At 40.0% G+C, this 19008-nt stretch overlaps 1 protein-coding gene across 4 annotated transcripts in view; it reads right to left on the bottom strand.

The window, feature by feature from the left end:
- ATG7 (autophagy related 7) overlaps nt 1–19008 on the bottom strand; it is a 247173-nt gene that overhangs the window by 188776 nt on the left and 39389 nt on the right. For all 4 annotated transcript variants that reach the window (XM_053896758.1, XM_053896759.1, XM_053896760.1 and 1 more), the window contains 5 exons: nt 15989–16077; nt 14237–14358; nt 10437–10527; nt 9579–9723; nt 6134–6292 (listed from right to left, as the gene is read on the bottom strand). In XM_053896758.1, the coding sequence (XP_053752733.1) occupies nt 6134–6292; nt 9579–9723; nt 10437–10527; nt 14237–14358; nt 15989–16077 (606 nt within the window). The remainder of the gene's footprint in view (nt 1–6133; nt 6293–9578; nt 9724–10436; nt 10528–14236; nt 14359–15988; nt 16078–19008) is intronic.

The raw sequence follows: 19008 nt of genomic DNA, 5'->3' as shown, positions 1-19008 counted from the left end.
AACATCTCCAAATAGGATATTATAACAGAAAACATCTGATTTAATAAATTTATGTAAGATTAGTATGACTGACTATCTTAATCTTCTTAGGGGTATATGCATTTTTAAAAAAACCTCTCTAAACCAAAAACTGTACTAGCTAACTTACAATCAGAAAATCTACTTAGGAGTGTGCAGATATTTGTTTGAGAGGGAAAGGGACAGGGGATGAGCTGTAGCAGAGTGTGGTACTGAAGTGAAGCTTCATTCCTTGTCCAAAGAAGTTACCTGGTGGCCTGGGTTCTCCTCAGGGGCTTTAGGACAGCTCTGTAATTTACTATTTGTCTCCTGCTGGCCCCACAGTGTCTTGGCAGATTAACAGTGAGTCACATATGGGTGTCAGTGAAGTCAGGGACATTAACTGTCCACAGAAAAGAAAGTGTTGTAGAGTCACAAACTACATACACCCTTAATCCCCTGCATAGTGCTGGCCACAAGGAGGAGTGTGAAAACATCAACTTTCTCGTTCATTTGCCAAAACCTGTCACCTACTAGAAAAACAGCTCAGGGGGCAGAATAAGTAGGTCCTTTTACAAAGGAAAATTCTATTTTGTGGATTGTAGCTATTTTCTCCTTATCTTAAACTTTGAACCTAATCTCTGGAATTCAAGAAAGTGACAGTGGTAGCAAAGGCAACGATATTTAAAAGAATGAAAAAAAAAAAAATGTTGCAAGCAAATCAGGAAAAGACACCAAGCAGAAAGGACTTCAGAAAGAGCGTTCAAAACAAGTCCAATTTGGCAATGAAAACATTACAAAGACAACTATCTGGACCTCATTAAGGAATTCACTCATTAAGTATCATGTATATACTCAACACTGTGGTAAACAATAAGCAAAGACCACAGCAATGTTAATACCTTACTGTTGTATTACAATTGACAAAGCATTTGAGAAGATGGTAGCTTGATCTTGGTATTATTTAGGTATATTAGTGACACCAAAGCATAATTAATCAACGCCAATTCTGACCTTTTCAGTAATACAGATCCATACCCGCTTTACTAACCTAAATCGTTCTCTGCTTGCTAAAATTGCAGCCAGCAAGCCTCTGTAGGACTGGCTCTCAGCCCACCATTTGGTCCACACGCCTGAGGCCGGAATTTGGCAAGTTTCAACACAGCAGTTTTCAACCTTGGCTGTGCGTTAGAACCACCCAAAGAGTTTTGAAAATTCCTGATGCCCAGGCTTCTCCCCAGACTATCTCAACTGGAATTTCTGAGAGGGGACCCTGCCATCAATATTTTCTCAAACTACCCCCATGATTCATATGTGTAGTCAGGGTGAAGTATAGTTTACAGAAGAGTGTAATACATAGATTTTAAGTGTACAGTTGGCTGTGTTTCAACAAACTGCAGGTGAACCACTGTATATACCTTAAGACACAGGACATTTTCATCACCCCAGAATGTGCTCGTGTGCCCCTTCCCAGTCAATCCCCACTACTCCTCACCGCCACTGGGACAACCACTGATGCAACCACCTTTTAAACCCTAGATTAGTTTTTGCCTATTCTAGAACCTCATATAAATGATATCCTATGGTATACATCTGTTGGTGTTTGGCTTCTTTTGCTCAGCATAATGCTTCTGAGGTTTGCCCATATTGTTAAGTACCAAGAGCATGCTCCTTTTTGCATTGTGAAAATACCTCGATTTGTTTATTCAATCTCTCACTGACAGCTATTTGGGTTATTTCTAAATTTTGGCCATTAGGAACAAAGCTGCTATGGACATTCTTCTATAAGTGTTTTAGGGTATATATGTTTTCGTTTCTTTTAGGTAAACATCCATGAGTGGGATTTCTGGGTAATTAGGTAGGTGTAGTTTCATGAGAACCTGTTGAGCTGATTTACAAAGTGGTTGTTTTAGTAGCAGAGTTCTGGTTGCTCCACAGCCTGACAACATTCAGCCTTGTCAGTCTTTTTTTTTTTTTTTTTTTTAATGTTTATTTTTGAGAGAGACACAGAGTGTGAGTGGGGGAGGGGCAGAGAGAACGGGACACACAGAATCCGAGGCAGGCTCCAGGCTCCGAGCTGTCAGCACAGAGACCGATGCGGGGCTTGAACTCACAAACTGTGAGATCATGACCTGAGCCGAAGTCGGACGCTCAGCCAACTGAGCCACCCAGGTGCCCCCCTGTCAGTCTTTTTAACTTGACCCACTGCAGTGAGGATAGTGATAGATCTCCATGGTGTTAACTCATATTTTCCTGAGACTACAAAAGTTGAGCATTTTTATGTGTGCCCTGGCCATTTATAGATCTTCACTATGAAATCAGTACCTCCACAATCTGTCCCCCTTAAACAAAGACTTGTCTGTCCTTTTATTACCGAGTGGTAGGGGTTGTTTATGGATTCTGGGGAACAGCTTCTCGCCAAATAGACCTACCCTGTAGGGTTTTGGCCACCTTTTTCATTCTGTTAATGGCACCTTTTGAGAAGCAGATGTTTTAGGTTGTGTGTGTGTGTGTTTGTGTGTGTTTTATGTTTATTTTGAGAGAGAGGGAAAGAGACAGAATGAGAGAGAGAGAGGCAAAGAAGAGGGAGACAGAGAATCCTAAGTATCTCACAGAACAGAGCCCAACTCAGGGCTTGATTGCATAAACTGTGAGATCATGACCTGAGCCAAAATCAAGAGTTAGATGCTTAACCAACTGAGCCATGCATGTGCCCCTGAAAATTTTAGGTCTTGATGAGATCCAAGCTACCCATTTTTCCACTTATGGTCAGTATTTCCTGGGTCCTAGATAATCTCTGTTTATCACGAGAGCACTATGCTGCTTTCTGCTGGAAGCTCTGTGGTTTAGCTTTTATGTGTAGTTCTGACCTTACTTGGGTGTCACCTAAGGGCTCAGGGTGTTCAATGAGGGAGCTCCACTCTGGATAGGTGAGTCTCCAATGTCTCATGGCCTTGGGGTAGCTCTGAAGTCTCCATTCCACTCACAACAGATGGTAGTGCTTTTTTGCCCGGCTTTACAGAGTCACACCCTGAACACATGTGACTTGAGCTGGTCAAAGGCTCAAGATGCTATCCAGACCCCTCCTCTGCTCAGCTCCTACATGTCTGATACTCTGTCCTGCATGTTTCAGCCCCCTTAGCTGCTCTGAACTCAGATCTCAGTTTCCTCAGCTCATCAAACCCAAGAATATCTCCTTGGGCTCCTCGTGGGCTCTAGCAAAGGCCAGAAAGTACCTCCATGCAATGGGCTGGGACAAACATTCCTTCTTTCCCTTCTGTCTAGGACCATGGCCTTTCACTACTCCACTGCCTGGAGAGAGTCATTTTATATATTTTACCCGGCTGTGTAATTGTTTATGATAGAAGAGCTGGTCCAATACCATTTACTCATCAGGGTTGTAAACAGATGTCCAGAGTTGGGTTTTAAAACCTCTGGTGTGGTTCCACAATCCTACATTGCCTTGTATTTAAAAAAAAAAAAAAAAGGTAATTTCAAATATTTATTTGATTTTTTAAAGGTTACTTTGTTTCCGACTCAATTAATTCAACCCCGGGATTAGACAGGGTATTTGTAGCAGAGCAGTTCTTTTCACATCTTGTTCACTTTGGACTAGCCTGTAAGGGGATGAGTAAGTATCTGCTGAATGAAAAAACTACACCAAACTGAACATACAAAGAAAATGCCGTAAGTCTGGGTAATTGGCAGGTGAAATAGTTTCACAAGTACTTTGCAGGAAATGGATGGATTACACTAGTACTTTAATGGGTTCTGTACATTATCTATTATTGCTTACAAGGCAGGAAGGATGAAAGTATAAAAACCCTGGCTCCTGGCCTCCAGGACTGAATAACCCAGTAGGGAAAACACAGTAGCACAATGTAAGTGCTGAAGAGGAGGTTCGACCCTGGTAAGCTGATGGTTTCAAGAAAAGGTGAACTTGATCTCAAAGGCCCAGCGTGACCCGGCCCTTGCTTCTGCCCTAGCCCCTTCTCTGTCTTCCTTGACGTCAGTGCTTCCCTTCCTGGTTTTCCTTCAGTTCCACAGAAACACCATGCTGTCTCCTGCCTCAGGCGTTTGCAGACAGCTCTGCTACCCTTCATCTAGCTGACTCCCACTCACTCATCCTTCAGGACTTAGCTTCCTCAAGGGAGTCTAGCTTAGGTCAGGCTGCCTGGTAAACGCCCTCACAGAAACCGAGCTCCTTTTTCATGCACTTAACAATTACAACTGTTTACAAAATTAGGTGTTAGGGACCATGTACCCCTCTGGACTATAGAAGCTCCACGGAGAGGAGAGAGAACTTTTCCTGCTTGTGCCCCAGTCCCTAGCATACGGAAGGCCTGAAATATTTAATAAGTAACAGAACAGCTGTACAAATAAATAGGGGGGACTGCATTGGGTCACAGACCATTTGGGCAAGGAAAAATTTCAGGCAACTAGAAAGTAGCTGAATTCAGATTCAAAGCCAGGTCTGTCTCAGCCCTGGAGGGGAGCTCATAACACTCTCCAGTGACAGACTGGATTATTCTTCCCAACTATGCACTGCCTCCCACTAATAGAATGTCTTTGCCCTTTGCCAGATGACTTTGCAGGACCTCCCACTAGAAAGGCAGAGTATTCTGACAAACCCCACTGACTTTGCGCTTGGCCCTGTGACTGGCTTGGGCATATAAATGGAAGATGCTACACTGTGTCACTGGTGAGCTGAGGTTTTAGAGGTATAATAAGTTTTCACCAATCCTTTTACACTCCCACCTTCTACCAGAAGACAGAAGAAGAGCATGACCCAGACTGTTGCTCTGTAAGCCCAGATTTTAAAACAATGACTTACAGAGCAAATTGGAACCTGACTTAAAGCCTGGAGTCCAGCCTAGCCCAGCAGCTAAGCTACAGTCAATCTGCAGACCTGGGAGCCTGAGATAAATGCTTATAATAACAAGGCAGGGAGAGGTTAGGACTGTGTGATATGCAATAATGTGGCAGAAAGCTAACTAATACGCTTCCTCAATTGACAGGGTTGTAACATTTTTCTTTTTGGCCTCTAGCACTTAACTGGATACACAGTGGGCGCTTAATCATTAGTGTTGAATTAAACCCAATAAACCATGCTCCTCAAGATTGCTGGTGAAATGAACAAAACCATCAATGTTGCTTCTTTTCAAGCAAAAGATTCTGAAATAAATGAATATAATACTGAGTGATTACACAGAAAAACTTTGAGAAAGTGGGCTTTTAGCTGAGGCCGAGAGCCTCTTGTGGCACTAAGTGGTAGCAGATGCTTCGGAGATATCTAATCTAACTTCTGTCAGACCAACTGATTAAGTGTGCAAGTTGCAGATTCTCTTTTGTGGATGACCTCAAAAAAAAAAAAAAAATCTTGCCAGATTTTGAATCAAATGAGCTGAATGACTTGTCTCTTATTATCTAGTATGTTTTTAAAGGGAACAGTCTGATTCAAATGCAAGCAGCTCAGGTAGCCACATCATCCTTCTGTGTGGACTTACATCCAATTTAACTTCATAAACCTGTATTCAGTAACTATTGAGTATTTTGGTGATGAAGGAAAAATAACATCCTGTATCTGAGCTATCATAAATCCCTTTCGGGGCACCTGAGTGGCTCAGTTGGTTAAATATCCGACTTCAGCTCAGGTCATGATCTCACAGTTCGAGCCCCACGTCGGGCTCTGTGCTGACAGCTCAGGGCCTGGAGCCTGCTTCGGATTCTGTGTCTCCCTCTCTTTCTCTATCCCTCCCCCACTCATGCTCTGTCTCTCAAAAATAAATAAACATTAAAAAAAAAAATTAAAAAAAATAAATCCCTTTCAAACAAAGTTGGATATAAATATATGCATACTCCCAAATTCCTCAACTTAAACTCAGGTAATACTTTGCCACTCACAAAAACATTTTCTCACTCTTCATTTTATTTTCACAATAAACACGAGTTTTGTTTTGTTTTTTAATCCCCATCTCTGAGATAAGGAGAGGCTTAGCCATATGATGAAGGCCCAGGTAGTAAGTGACAAATATCTGACTCTCTTTTACCAATACCACAGGCCCTCATTCCCCAAGATTAAGCACGGAAAGCTACAGGAGAAAACCTCCAACATTCCCGAATAACATCAACATACCACTCCAGGGAATATTTTCTGGAGCCGCTCTGCTGCAGCCAGGGCCTTGGGCTTACCACCTGCTAGGCAATCTTCAAATTCATAGAGAGGCTGCCTCACAGGATTGGAGTAGGAGATGTTGGCATTGTCCACAAATGTGATGTGTCTGACACCCCAACCCTGCATGGAAACAAGAGATCATGGTGTGTTTCTGATGAACATTTCACAGGGTGTCTCTCTTGCAACCTATAAAGAGGTTTAGTTTTGGAATAGCTTGGGAATCTCAAAATACAGGAAACTTTAGAAACTGAATTGTGCAAATTCAGTTTTTGATTAACAGAGGGCCAGCTTCCTTTAAAAGACAAAAATAATTATATACCCAGTGCCTAGTTTCCTACAGTAATGAATCTAAGAAATGTCAGAGTGGGTCTAATAAGTCATTATTTTTGACAGTGGCACCAGAGAAAGAGTTGGAGGTGAGTCCCATGAGAATTGTCTATGTTGCTGTCTTAAAAGAATTAGCGATAAGCCCCCAAATGTCCTTGCTTTCCCTTAATGAGTAATTAAATATAAATAACAGCTCACATTAAAACTCACTTAAAGCCTGAATTAATGCCTCAGAAAAATGACTTACAAGTTATTTTCTGTTGTATAACATCGCAGAAGATTTTGTACTACTGAAGACGTAAAGGGCTTGTTAATATTCGGTAATACAGGGGACAATTCTATATTCTCTCAAATAGTTTGCATGATTTCATACACTTTAATTATAATTCCTTTAAAGTATTATAGAACCACACAATTTTAAACTGAGATGGCATCTCTAACATCCTTAGTCCAACTGTTTTGTTTCACAGATATGCAAAGTGTAGCCCAGAAATCACTGAAGGTCATAGATCTGGTTAATGGTGGGAAGGGTTGAGATCCTGAGAGTTGCAACCAAATAGAGATGACTGCTTTCTGGAGGGTGGGGTGTAGTGTGTGCATTTCAGCATATCATAAATAGGCACAGTGATCGAAGAGAAGCCCCTGCCATGATTGGCTACAAAGCTAATTCTGCTCTCTCTCTTATTTCAATAGCCTTCCATTAGGGACTCTGAAACTCAATTAAACTGATGGTTCCCAGGGGACAGTCAACTAGTACTCAAGATTCATTTTCAGGGTTGAGAATGAAAGGCCAGAATCCATCCTTTCAAAAGCATAGTTTTTACATTATCGGTTTTGAAAGCCCACTGGTAAACTTAGATCTACTCATCCAGTTTTGTAAGTGACTTTCATCAGCTAAGCAACCTACTGTGGAGGTGGAATAAAGACAAGGACAACCCAAAAGTCACTTGTGCTTGGTTTGAGGACATTTACTTCTCAAGTGTTTTTACATTCCTTAAAGCAATGCTGAGAGGACTGCAAGGAAGGCAGTCTGGGAACATACTGGGCAGTGGGAAGAAAGCCAAATAAATTACAAACATACTATGGGTTAGCCACATGTGAGTGCGGGTTTGCACTTAACTTTTGGCTTCCTGGGATGCTACACGGTTTAAATGGCTAATCTGTAAAGATTAAAGGAAACAATAATACTCATTGAAGAAAATGATAATACTCAGTGCTGGTGAGGATGTGGAGATGAAAAAACTATTGCACGGGTTGAGAATGTAAACTGATCTAATTTTTCTGGAAAGCAATTTGGCAATATGTGTCTAGAATCTTTCAAATGTTCATATCTTTCAACCTACTTGTAGCAATATATCCTAAGAAAATAGTTACAGCAATCTATCCTAGGAAGTAATCTGAAATATAAACAAAAATGCTCCACAACATAATTTATAGTTGTAAAATATTGGAAACATATTAATGCCTACCATTAGGGGAGTGTCTCAGTACATTATATTCATCATAGAAGAAGGCATATTCTAGTCATTAAAAATGTTTTATAAGCATCACTTCTAATGACATGAGAAAGTGTTTACAAGGGTAACAGATAAATTAGCAAGGAGCATTATTATAAATCAAATAAAAATTTTAAATATGTATTTAACAAACATTGAAAGGAAATAAGTGAAAAAGTGGTAGGAAAATGGGTATCTTCCTGCTTCGTAACTTTTATACTTTACAAGTTTTCTATAGTGGGTCTCTACTGACTTTATCATTTTTAAAAATATTAAGAAAACCTAAGCACCTAATTATGGAAGCCAGAAAAAGAATAATAAAATAAATTCCACAAAGAGAGGAAGATATTAATGAAGATAAAAATAGATGTTAATGAATCTGAAAGCAATACAAAACAAAAACAAAAACTATAGAACTAAAAAATAAATCAAGGACTTAGCCCTCCAAAAAGACTGATACAGTAGACAAGGCTCTCTCGCAAGTCTGAATAAGAGAAAAAAAAGAGAAAACATACACATGCAACATTAGGAATGAGCAAAGATTTTTAAAAAGATAAAGAGAGTTTTAAAAGATGCTAAGAGAATACCATATGTATTTTGTGTCAATTAATTATAAAATCACATGAATAGAATAAAATTCACAAAGGAAACAAAATTAAAGACTCACCCTCACTAGTAAAAGAAAAGCAAATTAAAAAGTCATATATGTTTCTAAAAGTACAGGCTCATAAAATGTTTTGGGAAGGTGATTTAGTTTGAAAAAAACCCATATATACGTATTGTATATTGTATATATATATATATATAGTATATATAGTATATAGTATATAATATATATATATTATAGTATATATAGTATATATTGTGTATAGTATATATATATGTATGTATGTATGTGTGTATATACTATACATATATATATACACAGTATACACACATATACATATAGCATACACACAATACATCCTCTCTAACATAATAATTCTACTTATAGGGATTTCTGCCTAAACAAATAATCCCATAAATATGTAAAGATCTAAAAATGTTCATTTCAACAGTATCTCAAAAAAATATGCTGAAATCGAAATAAAGTGAGGGCAGAGTCATACAACAAAATACTACATATACCAAATACAGAACATATAGAGAGCCACAATTATTTTTCTATTGAGTTAAGAATAAAAACCTATTATAGACAGTATGCTATGATCCAATTTTTGCAAATATAAATAAATGACAGCAAAGGTGACAAATGTCCCTCTCTTTATTTGCAAGTGCCTATGAAAACGTCAAGGAAGGACATACTGTGTACTAATCTAGGAAGTCTGCTGAATTCTGGGAAGTGGGACGAGAGGAGGGTGGAGAAAGACCTTCTGTTTCTACTTTGTGATAAAAGTATGAATTCCTTTTATAATTAAAAAGATAACTGACAAAAGAAAAAAGAAAGGGAAGAGGGAGGGGAGAAGGAAGGATGGGAGGGAAAGAGGAGTAGGTAACTCTGGGAGGAGGAACGCAATCTGGTATATTAAGATAAGAGGAGAAGCCACAGCTTCAGAGGTACCATTTGGCCCCCACAAACTTACCATCAGTGTCCTAGCGACATTACAACCCAAGGTGCCGGCTCCAAGCAGCAGACACTTGACAGACACAACCTTGTCTAAGTCCAGAGTAGGGACCAATCTCCAACACATCAATTTGAGATTTAAATCCACTGATGACTCAGCTAACCTAGAAAACGACAGAATTATTTATCCATTCAGTCACTCATTTATGCCCCAATCTTGTCTTAAAAAGATAGAAAGCATCTGAATAAGAAAATGAGGACCAAATCCTAACTAAGCAAAATGAGATCACAGGGAAAATAAGATGAAGCTTGAGGGCAACAGCGAGGAGAAACAGCACAGCACAGCACGTGTGTCCGTGTGGATCTCCGTAACTGCTACCGACAGGCCACAAATCTGATACCGAGTCCCTAGCAGCCAAAGTGAAAATGGAAGCATGACCACTTAGAGGAGCCACTGGCCCCTCAAAAAAGGGTGCACTTTTATCCCTTAAATACAACACTAATTTCTATGAAATATTTCTTATAACGTCCTTCAATGTAGGCTAATAGGATGAAATTAAAAGGCCACGAATAAGGACTACAAGGTAGCAGGTATCTGTAACTAACTAGGTTTGAGAGACTCAGATCAAAGCAAGAACAAAATTTATAATGTCTAGAAGACCAGATGAACTGTGTGCCCTTCAGGACCTCCATCAGGTGGTTAATTCTCACAACCACACTTAAATCAAGTCAGGCAGCAAACAGTGGAATAACACTCATTGTCAATGTGAATGGTACCCCCTGCACTGATGTGAGCGACGTGGTTGGCCTGACAGAACCTGCTGTGTGTCCTCATTACCAACGGTTCCCTTGGGAGAAAAAAGCTTCCAAAATATACCTTTTAGGGTCCATACATTCACTGAGGTTCACCATCCTCGGTCCCATGCCGCCTTTCTGGTTTTTTTCCCATCCGACTGCTTTGGGACAATCTTAAGGCAAATAAAATAGTACGTTTAATGAAGGAGGGATGAATAAAAACATGTAAGCCAAGTGGCAAGATGGCGCACACATTAAGGGACCTGAATTTGCATGTACTTGAAGCAGTTGCTCAACACCTTCCTCTACTACCAGGACCCTTGCTGAGAGACCAGGGTTTTCCTGCAGAGGGGCTTCTGAAATAGCCCTGGAGTCTGGCCTGAGCCGCCTCAACTTCTGCAGTTCCTGGGAGCTGCTCGAAAAAAGACAACCCAACTTGGGATAGGTATAACCTGGTGCAAGGCTCTCTTATCCGCGGAAGACCCGCCAGCATGACTGCAGCACACTTTCTGCTGAGCTTCCCATCAGGATTTGAACCTCTACGTTCAGTGCATCCTTTCCGTTCCTCATCCTTACCACAGCACTCTGCTCCACCTCTCAACCCTGTCTCCGCACACCTATCCTGTCCCTTTGTTAAGCTGCCCTCTCCTTTAAGCTCATCCTTACCTAGTCAGTCTTTCCCCTTCCCTGACTTCTCTCTTCTCTACCAACTTCTTTTAATCTCTGCAATCGGTGCCTCTGAATTTCCAATCCCAGTTCTTGAAGTGTGCTACAGGCAATGCTGTGTAGCAGCACTGGAGGATAAGGATCCTGTGGCTGCTCTATTCTATTATTACAAAATCCTCTTATAAGTCTCACTTTCTTACCTTAATGGTAACCTGACTTCCTTGCTGGCAATCTGCTAATGGGGGGGCCATTCACTCTATTACCCTCTTCACATCTTAGGACCTCTGTTACTCTCCCTTTCTCACCAAGTACGTGAGATTCACAAGAAAGCCTCTACTCTGTAACAGGGAATTCACTCAGTCACAATCTACCCTGCCAGCGTCCCCTCCAGTATCTGCCTTAAGTAACAGTCTTTGAAGGAACAGAAACTCCTGGACTTAAAGATGTACAGGACTACTGGGAAGAAGTCTATGTTTCTAATTTGTATTCTGGTGTTCTTTGGCCATTCTCCTACTTTTAGATGGCTGTCAACACTTCTATTTTCCTTTCCTTGGGAACTTTTCCACTTTTGACCTTAGTTTTTAAAAATAGTATTGCTCAATATAATTATGGGACCTAGAAGGTGTAGATTTCCTTGACACAATCTTTCCTTTCTGCGATAGGATGACCAAGGGAAAACCTTGGGGCCAACTATCCTCGAAAGCTACTTGGGCCCCAGTATGGCTGGACATATTCACAGTGAGGAGCCAGAAAACAAATGTCCCTTCCCATTACAACTCAGGCACTCTGATGCACACATGTGTTTTTTAATATAACAAAAAATTAGAACTGATGTAATAGATTTGAGTTCTTAAAAAAGGTTAAGAGTTCAAAATTCTTTTTTCTGGGGAAGGAGTTCAGACATGCTACTAATTCATATTTTGTCTGCTTTTCTCACTAGTCTTACATTTAATTTCCAAAAAAAAAAAAAAAAAAAAAGCATCCCTAACATATAGCCAAAAACTTGAAAAGAATTTCGAACCACACAGTCTAGTTCTGCAATTAATAACCCTGGCCTAAGCTTTCTCCTGTTACAGATAAGAAGTCATGGTACAAATAAAATCTCATTTCAAGTGAAAACATCTCTGTTCTCAAAATGTTACAGCCATTTCTAAGAAAATTAGATATACCTTAAGCTTATTAATAATGAAAAAAATATACTTGATCTATCCTATCTGCCTCTATATAAATCACATCCATAAGACATGCCCCAAATTAATAGAAAAACATTTTGTTTTAGGGGAAAATTAGGTCTTGTTTTCTCACAGGTGAACAATCAGGAGGAGAACATCAAGGACATGAAATGAAGGATCTCCCACTCTCTGCAGAGTCTGCTGCCTCCTTCTGCCGGCTACCAGAATAATTTTTCTATCAGCAGTGGACAGTGGGCTTGGCCATACCACGAGGAGCCAAAGATGACAGAGGATATTTAAAACCATACTTCTCATACTAGTGCCATTGCAACTATAGGATGTCTTCGAAATAGCATAAACTACTACTATATCAATACCTTCAGTTCATGTTATGCTATAGAATAACTCTTTACAAAGTTTTATTTAAGGTTTTATTTGTAGCTAAGAGGGATAATATTAATTTACATGAAGAAAGAAAGAAAACTTGCCTTTCCTAAATTACATAATCTACACTCAGTATCAAGCATAAAAAAATGTAGCAGAGGCATTACTGGATGACAAAAAACATCTTTTTCAAAAGGAAATGTGCAATGTTTCTGGGGTTTGCCAGCTTCACCACATATCAGCAAGATAATTGGGAATGGGGAGGAAGAATCATCCAATGACTTTATCATAAAAATGGAAACAAAAGTACCTCCTCTGTAGGGTGGCTGGCAAGATTGAGTGAGTGAGTTAGTATGGAAGGCATCTAGTGGCCTGTGGGGCATAGACCAGACACATATTACTTGTTAGTTAACTCACCCATTCCCCTAGAACTATCTACAAATTGCAGTTTAATAACAAAGGTATGGCACCTAAGTTAAGAGTCCATGGAAGCTATTTTAGAATGTGCCAGAAGAGGGTGCTAAATCAAATGCAACTATCTAGACAGCAGGGAAGCACTGAATTTCTTAGGGCTCTGAACTTACAACTTACAGCCTTCTCCTTTGCTTGACCAAGCCGAGTCCACCCTCAATCTTTCCGAGAAATCTATTTAAGACACTTATCAGTGCTGCGGCAAAGACTCACCAATAAAATGCTGTCAGAGTCAATCCTAAAGCCTTCTGACTTCTGCACTCCAGAAATGACATCTCAGAAGAGATGTTACCACTGCCCTCCCTGACACACACACTCTTAAGCACATGACCCCAGACTATAAAGAAAGCAATGTGTCTTGAACAACGCAGATGTGGTGAAAAGCAGATTAAACAACATATGTAAAGGTACCCTGGAAAGCATGAAAGTCATAGAAATCTGAGGGATCGTTTTGGAGAGTGCTGGGATTGGCGTAAGATAAGAAATTAACATAAATTAGCATTTATTAAATACCTACGCCAGACATTGCATATCTTTTACACAGGACCCAGATTTGCCCTAGGGTATATTCCATGAGGTGGGTATTATCATCTTTATTTTACTCGAATTTGAGTATGTATTCTATCTTTGTGACATGTATATAAACACATAAACATATGCGTACACACACACACACACACACACACCTATAAAATACCTGTGAGCCCAAGTTTCCTAACTTATGATATCTACCACACAGGATCTTACAAAGAATATTAAACACGGAAGGAGAAATGGCACTTTTGCTAACTGGTTTACTATGTGGAGAACAGGATCACATATAACTTTATGTAACAAATAAATCTGTAAATAAATTAATATTTCATTCTTCCTCTAAGAAAGGTCAGGAATAAAGATTTTATATGAAACAAAAACTAGGAAGGGAGAAAAAAAAATCCTCAAGTCCGGAAAAAAAAAAAAAAAAAAAAGGCCTGGAGGAAATTTCCTGAGGACAATCTTTGCCTTTGTTGCTTTCTGAATAGCAGAGCAGTGCCCTCTGTTCAAGAGAGGTGTTCCCATGGGCAAAGAGGTAAGAGCTGTACTTTTCTCTACCTTCTGCTGCCATTGTGAAGGGATGAAAGGAAAGTTAGACTTGCTGAGGTTTCTGATAAATGATAATTATATGCATTCTCAACGACCGGCAAATTACCTGGGCTAAATGCCATTTCTGGAAGCTTCACTTCGAAGACGATGCTGTGGGCGATGTCTCTCACCCCCTGCATGGTGCGGTCTCGGAAGCAGAGAACTTCAACAGACTGGAAACTGCTACTCCTGATGTCAGGTGCCAGGTTTTAATTAATTCATTTTTTTTTTTAAGGAAGGAAAAGAAAGAGCTCTCATAAGACCTTCAGCAAAACCAGTTGGAGTATTCAAAGCATTGTAATTATGCCTCCCTGACACCCCTGGGGCATGGTTTTAACCTCTGAGAGATTTTGAATGCATACACGTATGCTCTCCTTTGTCCAAATGTTTAGAGGCTGAGCAGTGAGTTGGCTGTGATTGCTTTCTAAGTGAATTTTATATAACAATCATGTTGCAAATAAATAATTCTAACAAATGAATCATCAATGCAGGGGAAAAGAGATTGCAAGATGTTAAAAAGAACCTCTAAGACATACATGGTTTCTTCTGGGCCTCCTTCTCACTCCCTGAACTCATATTCTGTGAAACAGCACCTCAGTCAGTACTAGTTAGGAGGCCTGTGTGCACTCTACAGACTCACCACCTGGATAAGCAAGTGTAACCATTCTCCCTCTGGGGAAAATCTATAATTTAGCTATCTTCATTTGTTTTAAGCACTTTTATGTAAGTAAAACAGATACAAAGACAAGTACACAAATCTTAAATATAAAGGAGCTCATCTCATGCCTTCTCCCAGTCACTGCCCACCCCCCTTCAAGAGTAACTACTACTCTACTGTCCGCATCCATTCCTGGGTTTTGTCTGGTCTCATCTTTACCTAGAAGGAATCACAGAGTACGTATTCTCCTAGGTACAGCCTGTTTTACTCAACATTAGGTCATCCGTGTTGATACGTGTATCAGTATTTCACTCAGATTCGCTACAACATCACATTCCATCACAATGAATACACCACAATTTCTTATCCATTTCATTGTTGAAGGACATCCGGGTTATTTCCGGTGTTTGATTATTAAGAATACTGCTGCTATAAAAATTCTTGCACGTGTGTTTGCTTGTATCTATCTGAGTACACATTTCTGTGCATTATGTACCTGAGAAAGAAATCACTGAGCCACAGATAGTTTTAACTTTGGGGGATGCTGCCAGTTTCCTAGCAGTGTTTGAGGGCTCCAACTGATTCACATCTTTAACAACACTTGGTATTGTCATTTTTTTTTTTGTCATCTTTTTTAAGTCATTTGGTAGGTATGTAGTAGTATCTCAGCATGGTACCTCATTATCTCTAATACTGAGTAGTATCTCATTATATTTTATGTCCACTGAATAATGATGTTGAGCATCTTTTCAAATGTATACTGACCTCTTAGATACCCTGTTTTCATTATTTTAGGGCTAGGAGAAGAGGAAGATGGTAACAGTAGGAAAATCCGATCTGAGAGTGACCCAGACAGGTGGAGGGAGGGGCTGGAGAATTTGGGGACTGGGACCTCTGGGTGATTGCCCCTACTCTGAAATATCTTCACTGCAGTATGGTCAGAATCTGCAGCTCCATAACACACCTACTTAGGGGTTCATCATTGATGGAAATTGGATCATGACTGACTTATGGATTTATTATGTGGTTTCCATGCCAGAAATGAAAACATGCATTTGGGGGAAAAAAGAGACAGATATAGGCAGACACAATGTCCAAAATAGGTAGACTGAGACACACAGACAGACACAGACAGAGACACAGACACACACATGTAAATACCATCGGTGGGCTGCTAGGACCAAAAGATTCCTCAAAGGCCATCCAGGGTGCTGGGCTAAGTTACAGGGATCATATACACCAATCGTTATCTGTGAACAGAAAAGACTTTGTGAGTCAAGCATTGTGTCAGTTTCACAGTACAGACACTGCTAATACTTCCTCTTGCCTTTATAGGCTGTTCTGCAAAAGCACTAAGAATTAGACACTCGATGAAGGGCTAGAGGGAAGAGAAGAAAGCAAAAGGATCTCACACCAGACCCCAGAACTTCTGGATGGAGGGGCTATAAAATTCTTCTCTGCACCACCCCAATGCCTTGCAGTAGGCCTGGCAGAGTAGGAACTAGGTACATGTAGAAAGAAGAAAGACTGCATGGGAAAACAGGGGGTGAGAAGACAGTCAACTGTCAAAGCTCACATAGAGACCATCCTCTAATAAAAAGATAACAATCTGTGAAGATTGCTAATGTTTATGTACTGAGAAAATAAAAGAAGGGCCACTGCCATTCTAAGTCTACAGTCAGATGCTCTTGATACTGCTAACATATATTTCTTTCTACTCCTTCCCCCTCCAACTCCCTCAACCCTGACTTCTGTCTGGAAAACTCTATTCAACTTCAAATACCATTTCTTCAGTGAAGACTCCCTTTAGTGGGAACAGTCACTCTGTCCGTTGTGCTTCCATAGCAATTTGTACATTACACATACCATTTTTCATTTTCTCTTCTTCCTTTCAAAAGACAATGAGCATGCAGCACCCAGATCTTAATTTCTAAATACCATCCTCCAATAAAAGGAATCAGGGCTCCTTGAATGCATGGCTAATTCTAGGGCTGGAACAGGGAAAACACAAGAAGAGACTGTAGCATCTTGTATACCAGAGAGTAAGGAAGGGGGTGCAGGTGGCATAGTCAGCTAAGTGTCTGACTCTTGAGCTTGACTCAAGAGATCAGGTCATGATCTCACAGTTTGTGAGTTCAAGCCCCACATTGGGCTCTGTGCTGATAGCATAGAACCTGCTTGGGATTCTGCCTCTCCCTTTCTCTCCCCCTCCCCAGCTTGTGTGCGTGCATGCAGTCTCTCTCTCAAAATAAATAAACTAAAAAAAAAAAAAAAAGTAAGGAAGTGCTCAACAAACAAAAGCATGGGGGCACATCAAGGGGACACAAGAACCAACAGAAACAGCATTCGATGGCCAAGGCTGGAACCATCTGAGCAACAAAATAAATAACGTGGTATTGGATTATAATGCAAAGTATTAAATAAATACCTAGGAGTCCACACTGATACAAATAAATGATGGAATAAACAAATATACGAAGGTGAAGAGACAAGTCTTCCTTACAGAAGATTTCCAAACAATATATACAGATACTGCCTCCTCCAGGAGTAGAGCTTAATCCTTCTCCTCCTTGACAGTGGGCCAGACTTAGTGACCCACTTCCAAAGAAAAAAACAGTAACCACACAATGGAGAAACCTGGCAAAGACTACCTTAACCAAGTGGTCAAGTTTAACATCATCAGGGATGCCATGTGAGTAGCAGGTACCCCTGATATGATGTGATGACCAGGCTATTTCACCTTAGTGGCACTCTTTCTCAAAACCCATAGCCCTAATCATACAAAAACATCAGACAAACCAAAATTCAGGGGCATTCTATCAAAATAACTGTCCAATACTCTTCGAAACTGTCAAGGTGATCAAAAACAAGGAAAGCCTGGGGCGCCTGGGTGGCGCAGTCGGTTAAGCGTCCGACTTCAGCCAGATCACGATCTTGCGGTCCGTGAGTTCGAGCCCCGCGTCAGGCTCTGGGCTGATGGCTCGGAGCCTGGAGCCTGTTTCCGATTCTGTGTCTCCCTCTCTCTCTGACCCTCCCCTGTTCATGCTCTGTCTCTCTCTGTCCCAAAAATAAATAAAAAACGTTGAAAAAACAAAAAAAACAAGGAAAGCCTGAGAAACTGCTATAGACCAGAAGAGACAAAAGAGCCATGACAACAAAATGCAATGTGGTCTCCTGGAATGGCTCCTGAAACAGAAGGAAGATGTGAGAAAAACGGGTAAAAGCTGAATAACGTCTAGAGTTTAGGTAATAGTAACCTAAATGCCAGTTTCTCAGTTTTGACAAAGGTAACATGCTAATGTATGGTGGTTAACATTCCAGAAACTGAAGCTGGGAGAGGGTATATGGGAACCCTCCCTCTACTGTACTTTCAAATTTTTATAAATCTAAAATTACTCCAAAATGAAAAGTGTATCTAAAAAAAAGAAGCAGCGAGCATCTAGAGACCAGGGAGTATCTTTTTCATCTCCCCATGATCAGTTCATATATACACAGCAGATACTTAGTGAATGCATGCTGAATGATGAAAAGATGGATAGATGGATGGATGGATGGATGGATGAACGGATGGATGGAGGGAAGGAAAAGGGTGAGTGAGTGAAAGGAGAGAGGAAGTCAGGAAGGGAAGAAAGATAGCTGGGAGAGAACCATAAATCAACCCACAGGTTTCCTTTATAGGTGTATTTTTGGGTTAAATAAAAACACGGCAGAATTTTGGTTATTCTAGATCCAGTTAGTTTTATAAGAATGGGATCAGTCCGAACAATTCCATTTATTTACTGAAATGCTTAATATGTTAAACACAAAGCAGAATCTTAACCCATATTCAGAGAAAGGAAAGAAAGGAAACAAAAGATAGGAAGGAAGGAAGGAAGGAAGGTCTCTAAGATCACCATCCAGAGAAAACCAACATTAACACCTTGGTGTGTAACCTCCCATAACTTTATCTTTGAATAAATATATTTTATTAGTATAACTTGTACAATTATTTTAGTATATAATTTTATTGCTAAAGAAAAATTATATCATGCTATACATACTGTTTTATATCTCTTATTCTATTGTGAATTCTCTTCTCTGCCAATAAATATCAGTCTACAATCACTGTCAATAGTGGCTGAAGAGCATTTCATTGTTTTGGTGTACAATAACTTTTTTCTATTTCCTATTGAAGGACAATT

This window comes from Panthera pardus, unplaced genomic scaffold (genome assembly GCF_024362965.1).
Source record: "Panthera pardus isolate Hobbes unplaced genomic scaffold, ASM2436296v1 HiC_scaffold_8, whole genome shotgun sequence".
NCBI classification, from domain to species: Eukaryota; Metazoa; Chordata; class Mammalia; order Carnivora; family Felidae; genus Panthera; species Panthera pardus.
Note: the sequence above shows the minus strand (reverse complement) of the source record. Positions and strands in the feature narration are given on the sequence as shown.